Consider the following 9,979-nt stretch of genomic DNA (forward strand, 5'->3'; position numbering starts at 1 on the left):
ATTATAGCCGATTATTATGCAGTTCTCTGTATAAATGAAGTGTCTGGTTTGGTGGTCAATGTGTTCGACAATGTATACAAGATTATGGCAGGGCAGGATATATACCCCAATGGGGGGGCATTTAGATGATATGATGTATACATGATGTCCAGATATGATATCCAGAGCAATGTGTTTGGCTTCACAAACTTGCCTATACACTTAATGATAAAGCCGACCTAAAGCTGAAGCTTTAATAATCATTTGATATCCACGCTATTGAACATATCACATTACAGACCACAGCAGTTTTCCTTTCATTGTCTTTTATTAAGATGCAAACATATTGTCATAATTCATATGATGAGTCACTGTCAAATATCATGGGACTGCCAAAACACTGATCAGCATCTAAGAAAATAAGTCAGACATTATTAGAGAAACACAATTACGGATCAAATATAAATTTAGCAACTTGTTAAGCACATGTTTCCTAACAGAGCTTTAGAGTTTAGAGAAAACAATGTCTTTAGGAGTTTTCTTCTCCATCGCTGCCTGAGCTGACTTCATCAGATCATGGGTTTGAAGCATGCTCATATTCCAGGTGGCCTACAGGAGGCAAAGATGGGATCAGGAAGTAAAGGTTAAAAACAGTATGTGTCATTGTTGGCACAGAAAGTCAAATCAATATTTCTTCTTATTTATAAACTTAAAATTTCAAAAACCTATGATATTAAAGTTGTTTTGATACATTTACTCAATGTCTCGAATTCTCCTAAATTTGATTAGACTAAATATGAAGAGTTCAAATGCAAAACCCTCTAAGTGCGTCAGACATGTTTTATAGTAAATAAGCATTTTTTTATCAGGCTTTGGTTCAGTAGTTTCACTTTAATGGCAATAAAAAAAAAATTTGTCAGTACCTTATTTTTCATAAACGACAAATGTCACTTTAGTCCTTTTATTGGTCTTTTACTGCAAAACCCTCTAAGTACATGAAATGGCACATGCCTTGTTTCCCAATCCCACCCTATCGCTTTCCACTCTTTTACCTTTATTCTTTCTGAATAAACGGAAAAACAGACCTCTGTAAACCGCCTTTAACGGGGTAAAAAAACTCTTGCAGCTTGAACACTGAAATCTGACTAATATGCGTGCTGTCATTTATACACTTCGTCTTCCATGTACTTCAAGGACATTGCTGAAACCAACAAATCGGGATTGAGCAGATTTGAAGCGTAAGTATTTGAAGAACGTATAGTATAGTATGTGTGCTGAAAGCATTCGGTTAATATCATTATCTTGTTTCTGAAGGAGGTGGTGTTTATCGTACAGTATATGGATAAAATCATTTCTTGCCCATTGGTATGTATACGTTTATCAAATGCCATCCTTATAGAAACTATCAGCTTCTCACTAGCTAATGCCTCTTCAGAAAATACTAGGTTTTATGTCAGACTGATCTGAGTTCAGATCTCACCATGTAATTCAGGCCTTCAGGAACACTGTGATCTCTGGAGAAAATGAGATTGATTTTGGTTCCCTGGACTGCTACAGGACTCCTGCTGGCGATCTCTCCTGCCATCTCCAACGCACCTGCCATCATTGTCTCTTTATCTGGAAACACACGGCTGTGTAGGAGAAGAGAGGACACACACAAGTTCACCAAGAACACCTCTTTTTCTTTCACAATCAAATGCATAAAGGAACTCAAGAAGGGCTGTGCTATATAGCTGCAGTCTGCTGTTTTTTGTGTCCAACAATATACTGTATTGCTTAAATATCTCACCTGACCAATCCACAGCTTTTGGCTTCATCTGCATACATCTTCCTTGCAGTCAATGCAAGTTCATTTACCAAACTGAGACAAAGAAATTTCCTTGTGAATTACAATACATGAAATATACCACCATTACTGCTTTAGTTAATATCTTATACCTTCGACTTCCAATAACTTTGGGAAGACGCTGCAAAGTCCCGACATCAGCTGCTAGACCGACGTCAACTTCCTGAACAGAAAACATCAATAAACGTTTGTTCAACTGTCTGAATCCATACAAATTACGTTGAATTGAGTTTACAATGATCCATGTACTCTATAAACACTCAACTCAAGTAAGTACTTGTGTTATACTGCTATGCTAATCTAAATGGATTTTGGCATTTCCGCATGGTCACATAAGGATCTGCTGAAGTCTACAAACGCCTACATTTTTTGGCAAATTACGTCAACCTAGGTGAACCCCACCCCACCCACGATCGCCAGACTTTTAGCAGCGTAATAAAGTACGAAGGCTTCACTTAGAGGAGTAATGCTGAAGTTTTATATCTTTAAGTTTATGTAATATATAAAACTAATAATTTCATCATTGCATATCACGCCGAGTCCACGATGTTTGAAAAACGCTTTGGAAAAGGTGACGGGCCGACTACCAAAACACACTTATAGCCAATCAGCAGTAAGGAGCGTGTCTACTAACCGACATCCTTGCGGGGTTGCGTATGTGTGGGGCGGGTCTATCAACAGAAGGTCCAGATTCTATTGGGGTAGGGGCGTGTTTGTTAGGTGATTTCAAATATCAACATTGGCTTTCAAACATCATGGACTCCGCCTTTAAACTATTCCAGGTCAGTATAGTGTGTGTCTACCTTGAATTGTTTTGCCAAGTGATATTAATGCAGATATCAGAGACAATTTTAAAAGGGATGTAAGCGGGTCATTTTTTGTACAAGTTCCCAAGCTTTTAATGGTAAAAAACAGCAAGAATTAAAAACACCATTCCATCTATATGCTCTGTTATTTCCGCGTTAAGCAAATCGCATTTTTACAATGATGTCACAGCAGTAGAGGTGGCGCAACGTAACAACAAGTCTATAATCCCACCCACTTTAAAGCGGTGCTAAAACTCCAATGGAAAAGCAAACCGAGCTTAAGTAAGGCAAGCTAAGCTAAGCCTAGCCGCATGGTACTGTACTGGCCATACTATCCAATGGAAAATTGCCACTTACACACCTTAACCTGAAACCAGGCATCTTGTGTACAAAGTCGTATATCACATGCTGTGATCAGATCCACTCCTGTTAGAACAGACACAAAGAAAGATTTCATGCTTAAACTTATTCTGAAGAATGTGCTGGTCAAATACAGTGGAACAAATTTGTTTTATTTTGTACAAAAAATACAATTATATAAGAAAAGAGTTCTACCTCCACCAATACATCCTCCATGAACGGCCACAATCACTGGTTTTGGACACTGTAAAGAAACATCATGATCCATAAAAGTTTGTATAACACAACTCATTTGTTGCGACTGCTATTGCCATTTTATTTCCACATAGCATTAACAACACAAATTACACTTCTGGGTCTTAAGGGCTGTTTACACAACAACGTTTAAAGATTGTACATTTTTTATGCGGTCTGGTTGTTCGTTTACATGACAACAGTGTTTTGGGGTCATCTGTATGTAGACTACGTAACTGCAAATCTGTGATAACAGTGACATCATGCACATTTGTTAATTCAGTCTATAGGCATGCATGAATATAACCAGTTTGTGCTAATCAGAATACTAAGGGCCAGATTTACTAACAGCTTGCGCCAGTGCAAACCATAGTTTTGTCATGAAATAAATCAAAAGGGGCTGTCTAGTTATTTTTCTTCTTCATTGCATGACACGTTCTCTGCTCTCTGTGATGCGTTTTAATACGTTTCTTTTAACACGTAACAGTTTATTTGGAATGCCAGAGAAAAATATTATTCACTTGAGTCACTTGGAGAAGTCACACAATACCAGGTGTTTCAAAACTTCTTGTAAACCTTTACCTTTTGTTCTCCAGTTCTTTTCAGTGTATTATGGCTGGGATCGTTAGCTGAGATTTTACACCACAAATTTTCCCATGTGATGTCATCTTTGCCTAATAAGCCTACCTCATCGTCTGTCTAAACAAAATGGCTCAATGCTCGTCTTAATTGTTTGTATTTATCAGTCTGTAAAAGAATGCATATATGTGCGCAGACATGTGGGGCTTCTTTACAAGGTAACATTGACCTCTACTGGCTTGGCACATGTAATACAGCCTATTTTGTCATCCTACCGGATCTCTGTACATGTGGACATTTTTTGACAGCATTGTCGTGTGTACGTGAAATTGTTGTAAAGTGCAAAAAAAAAAAATTTTTACTATACTTTTTAACAATATCATTGTTGCATTAACATTACCTTAATTAAATTTCAAAGCAAGTCGATAAACGCCACAATGATTTTTCAGCAAAGTCCTTTAAGTGCAAGGAAGAAAAATTGGATGAACAACAGCATTATGGATGTCGCATTTTAATTGTCGATCTGCAAGAGTTTTTTTACACGGTTAAAGGAGGACTCCTATGTACTACTTTTATGATACCATAATGATTCTTGCTTGCCTTCAGTTCCTATTACATCCTTAAGTATGGAGTGCAAGTGGGTGAACATTTTTCGAAATCTTCCCTTCTGGGGGTTCCACCGCAATCAGGGCGCATTTATACTATACCCAACCCAACTGTGCCCGAGTGCGATTATCCCCCCTCCCTACTACCCCAGAAGCACACACTCACACTGTACTTTGACCGATCTGGTTTTGTCATTTAAATGATTGTGTTGAAGCAAACAGGAAGTAAAGTGTTCTCTTAACACTGGAACCCATCATAATGTTAAGTCTGTGTTTTTTTTATTCTGAGTCGTTTGGTGCGTGATGACACATAGCCCTCTCACGTGCCTATCATATTGCCCAGGCACGGTTCATCCCAATAGTCAAACAAACCAGGCCTAATGTGGGATAATGTGGGTGCACCCTCATACAGGTCTAAATGAATAAATGATAAAGGGACTCAAACTTTTTGGGTGACCTGGGGCCTCATTTATAAACGTTGCGTACGCACAAAAGAAGGCGTACGCCACTCTCTACGCAATAGTTGTCATTTATAAAAAGCAAACTTGAAGGGAAAATGTGCTGTCCGTCACGCAAGCTCTGACCCAGGCGTACGCACAAAAACGGGTGAAATGAGAAATGGCGACGCCGTCGGCAGATGGAAGAAACACGTGAAAGTGACAACACTGCCTCTCATAAATAACATGAATACTTCACAAAGCAAGTCTTACAATTAACAGCCTACACGAACACCCGTTTGATCCATCAGCAGTGAAAAAAATAAAATAAAGAAATCGAAAATTACAACAGAAATTCAAATGAACACATATTTGCTAAAAGAAAAGTGAAATATGTTCTGCAATAATATTGGCATGTTGTGCAATTCATCCTCATAAAGAATATAGTTAACAGGACGAAATAATGAACAAAACTGATATTCTCGTCAATGTGTCCGTCTGGCGGAGCAGATATAGATGCAATTACATACAGATAGATAGATAATTAAGGAGATATATAGTTAGATAGATAGATAAATAAATAGATAGATGTATTAATTGTCCACTGGGGAAAGTTGTTTTCATAGTAAACCATATCTTCATAATCTACGGAATTATGGTATTCATGCATATGCCTTTAGTATGTTTTATTTTTGATAAAACAATGTATGGCATATGTCTAAACCATTCAGAAAGCAACAAGAAATTACATTTGCGCTGAACAATGTCCCCTTTCCCCCACCCGTGGCAGACACACTCTGGCGATGGAGCACTAGACGTTTTTTGCCTCGACTTTGATGTCCGACCATTTCTTTTTTATTTCTGCCACGGTCCGAGGTTGTGAGGCTACAGCATTTACGGCGTCTGCCACCGTTTGCCACTCAAGTGCCTTTTTTGGCATTAGTAATGCCCACACTGTGCCCTCCAAACAACATTTTTCTCCTCTTTTCCACCTCGCCAACGATAACTTCTACTTCACATTGAGTGAAGTTACGTTTTTTTGATTTCCTCTTTGTGTTTGGCATGATTTCGCAATCAATGCATATTAACTTGTGGGCGTTTCACGGACTATTTATGGGCAACTATGGGCGTGTCATGAAGCCGCAAAAGCTGCTCTACATTTAGAATTGATTGTGATTTATTAAGGGAAAAATGCGTAGGATGTGCGTGCGCATGGTTTTATAAATCCGAATATTTCTGTGCGTACGTACGCCACTTCTGACGCAAATCCTACGCAAAGTTTTATAAATGAGGCCCCTGTTCCTTTAAGATTTTGTTGTATTGAGGTTCTCTTAAATATTTGAAGGATATCATAAAACATTGACCTTTTCAATAACAGAGAAGGTCTCCTGGTATTTGGCTATGATGTGACGTAAGTTCCATGAGATCCTTGCTGTGTCGTCTCCCTCGGGTTGCATAATATCGCTGGCCATGTCCATAAGATCAATCCCTGTGTAATGATTAAAATTATTACAACTCAGGTATGTTTCTGGTGGATGATGTCTACATTTACTAATTAATAACACATTACTAAAATATATTAAAAATAGAATTGTGCTCATAATCTAACACAGCACAGTATGTAAAGTGTGTTTTATGATAACTACATTATATTACTACTACATTATGTTGAAATTGAATACAGATGCTTCATAGAGTACATACTGTAAACATGAAAAAGAAAAAGCATTATTGTTTGCATTGCTATCATAAGACTGTGTTAAAATATACAATACAGTGCAAAAGTCTTAAGCCACCAGCTTTGTTGTTTTAGCAAAGTTTAATTGTACATCCATATTTATTTTTCACTCTTTTTAATAAGCTACAAACAGAAATACAGGAAATATGTACACAAAATTAAAAACAAAACTAATTTTCAGAACTACGGTAGTCAGTATTTAGTGTGTATTAGTCTCTTGGCACTAAACACATCTTGTTTTTTTTTTTGTTTTTTTTTTAGTAGACTAAACTTCCTGAGGTCATTCAATTAGAATTAGAATTAGAATTAGAAATTAGGATTTAATTTTATTTAGGTTTAAGAGATCCTGCAGTTGCCTGCTATTGCTCATGTAGAAGGGGAGTTTACCCTAAATACTTGACACTTCACCTTATACTTTAGTACTGTTTTTACTACATACAAATATCCTGTCTTTTCTGGTTGTATTCTAAAAAAAAGAGACTGTGAAATAATGAATATATGATCACTATACCAATGCAAAAACAACAAATCTAATGGTCGCATGGTGGCCTAAGAATTTTGCACAGTACTGTATGCAAAGTAAAAATTACTTTAACTAAAAGAAATCACTTATATCTGGCTATATTTAGTTACAAATGTAACTTAGCAAAGTCCCTTTAGGGAAGTAGTAGTAGGGCCACTAGGCGGTAGGGATAAGAATCGTTTGGACCCTCATGAATCGATTCTTAGGGTTCTGATTCGGTTCAGAATCGACTCTTATGGTCCCAGTTTGATTCAGAAATGATTTTTGACATTTGTGAATTGATTTATAATCGTCCTTGTCTACATCAAAGAATCAAAATTCTCCTACTAAGTGGCCATATTTGCAACACCTCTGGGCCATCATTGCAGTCATGCAAGACTAAAGTCCGATCTATTTTTTTTTATATTTTTTTGGCCCATTTTGACTTTATTTGATAGACAGTAATTGAGAGACGACAGGAAAGTACAGGGTGGAGAGAGGGGTATGGACGGCAAAGGACCTCGAGCCGGGATTCGAACTCGGGTCGCCGGAAGCGCGTCTGCACCATATGTCGGAGCACTGTCCACTACACCATCTGCTCCGACTAAAGTCCTATCTACTTAAATGGGGAATGGCAGATATCTCTAAAATCACATGCTAAGAACAAATTTCTGACCAACAATTATACCTGACATCATATGTATCAAAGATTTTGTTTCTTAGGATCAAATTGGACTAAAAAGCACATTTTCAAGGTCACTTTAGCTACAAGTTGGCAAGGGCCTCACAGACAGTTGTACAGACCCCCCCCCAAAAAAAGTTTTAGTTTTAACTGAAAGTCGGGACTTTTGTCACCAAAGCAGCCATATTGAGCGTTTGATTGTGCTCTATTAATAATAACATGACTGTTTAATCTCGTTATTTCTAATATCTTAGGTAGTAACTAGTGCAGCTTTACCGGCTGTGAAGATTTTTCCAGCACCAGAGAAAACCACGACACGACACTCCGAATCTTCGGCTATTTGATTGAAGCAATCCACCATTTCACTGAACACAAAACAGAAACACCACACATACACAACAATTTAACCCGAATATTATACATTCATAGTTATTAAAATGCATGCATGTGCTATTGGAAACTAATAGAGGCATTGACAAAAAGTGTATCATTAGTTAATATACTGGAATGAATCCCGATATAAAAGCAGTATGTGATGGCCACAGATGTCACCTCCAGAAAGCCTTGTTCATTGCGTTGCGTTTCTCTGGTCGACAGAGCTGGACATGAGTGATGGTATCGGCCGGTCGGCTGATTGACAGGGTTGTAAAGGGTGGAGTTGGACCTGTAGTAGACATTCCTCTAACAGCATTCAGGGCAGGAATCAACAGACCCTGTTCTGATCAAACCACACACACATTATACAATACAATAAAGCTAATGCAATATTAAACCAAAAAGCATCTGCTAACAAATAATGCAAGACCTAACATCAGCATATTTACTGTTGGTCAGTTCATCTAGGCCTGCTGTAGTAGATTTTAGACATGTTCCACTAATATTTCAAAAATGTGTATATGGCACTTGCTTTGTTTTTTGGTTAATGTCATTTGTATATTTAAAATGTGTACCAATGACATCTAATTGGCAAAATAAACAAACATTTCCAGAAGATTAGTACAGGATTTTCTAATCTAGTGCAACTAATTTAAAGAATTAATGCAACAATTTAATGTATCCTAACAAGTTTATTTATTGTTTTTATGTATTTAAACAAATACGCTTTTTGAACTGTCTTTGATTTGATTTATTGCTATACTCATTTCAATATTAATTGCACTTTCAGAGTGCAGCATGTTAGTTACGTGACCTTTTACCTAGATAACTAAACCAAGCATGAGTAATTGTTTATGTCACCTACATTTATAATTTATAGAGAAATTGCTTACTATATAAATGTAACTGACATACGGATAATGATACACGTGACACGCTTGTTTTCAAAAAAATATATATAACTTACAATGCTTCATGACAGATACAGTTTTATGGTAATTTGATCCAGTCTTAATAACTCTAATTAATTTACTCCATGATTTTTCCAAACTGTAAATGTTGTTCATTTTGATCAAATGCTGTTAAGTCTGGGATAACGACTTACTTGTGAAAGCAGCTCTGAATAAAAATGTCATTGATGCCCTTTGACCAATATTCACGCTCCGAGACTGAAGGCTGCAGGTCCGTTCTAGAAAACTATCACGGATTAATGCTAATTTCTAAAATGTTGTCTAACTTTACTAAAGGGTTTATCTAGTCAAATACTTTGAATACATAATACAATCAGTTGTCATTTCAAAATGAAAGCAAGGAAAAGTTTTATTTATATTTAGGAAGCACCATGTTTTTTAACCATGACTACGGTGGCTCGTTTAGGACAGCTGTTTCCATCGCGTTTCCGATGCATGTATCATTACAACCTAAACATCAATCATAAGAAAAAGACAAAAGGAAAAACAAAACAATGATTATCATGGCTCAAATCGGACAAAATAAAAAGTATACATTTAAAAGAAGGTGAGGGCATTTTACAAATTTAGAAAAATCACTAATTAAAAACATTGAAAAGATTTGCTAAGTGGGTGATTCTCACGAAACCATTGAAACACCACGGCACTAATGATTTTAGCTTTAAAATGTGTAATATAGTAACATTAAAAAGCATCAGAATTAACACAATACTGTGTTCTACCTTGCACAATGTGTTATTTCAACATAAGAATTTATAATTGGAAATTTTATGTCATTTTCTGCTGAAATTCTCATTACCGCAATGTGTCCGGCTGTGTTTGAACATGCGTTATGTTGTTATTTAATCAAATTAACACAAAAATA

The 9,979-nt window shown here is 36.7% G+C and overlaps 1 protein-coding gene across 2 annotated transcripts; it reads right to left on the bottom strand.

The window, feature by feature from the left end:
• Positions 1 to 288: 288 nt before the first annotated feature.
• Positions 289 to 9,514, bottom strand: ech1 (enoyl CoA hydratase 1, peroxisomal). 2 transcript variants are annotated; one of them, XM_055195633.2, is made up of 10 exons: positions 9,249 to 9,514; positions 8,321 to 8,481; positions 8,045 to 8,133; positions 6,211 to 6,335; positions 3,187 to 3,235; positions 2,993 to 3,057; positions 1,918 to 1,988; positions 1,769 to 1,840; positions 1,460 to 1,610; positions 289 to 588 (listed from the first exon to the last, which is right to left on the bottom strand). In XM_055195633.2, exons 2-10 carry the CDS (start codon positions 8,443 to 8,445, stop codon positions 484 to 486), a joined length of 852 nt encoding a protein of 283 aa, XP_055051608.1. In that variant the 5' UTR covers positions 8,446 to 8,481; positions 9,249 to 9,514; the 3' UTR covers positions 289 to 483. The 2 variants fall into 2 exon arrangements, with proteins under 2 accessions (XP_055051608.1, XP_055051607.1); XM_055195632.2 differs by having other exon boundaries at positions 8,321 to 8,486.
• Positions 9,515 to 9,979: the final 465 nt, after the last annotated feature.

The sequence above is a fragment of the Misgurnus anguillicaudatus genome, chromosome 24 (assembly GCF_027580225.2).
Source record: "Misgurnus anguillicaudatus chromosome 24, ASM2758022v2, whole genome shotgun sequence".
Classification (NCBI taxonomy): domain Eukaryota; kingdom Metazoa; phylum Chordata; class Actinopteri; order Cypriniformes; family Cobitidae; genus Misgurnus; species Misgurnus anguillicaudatus.

Coding starts and splice junctions, on each gene's coding strand:
- ech1 (XM_055195632.2), bottom strand. CDS start 9,279: ATGACATTTTTATTCAGAGCTGCTTTCACAA. Junction 8,134..8,320: donor ATGAACAAGGCTTTCTGGAG/GTGACATCTGTG, acceptor TTTTGTGTTCAG/TGAAATGGTGGATTGCTTCA. Junction 1,841..1,917: donor AAAGTTATTGGAAGTCGAAG/GTATAAGATATT, acceptor TCTTTGTCTCAG/TTTGGTAAATGAACTTGCAT.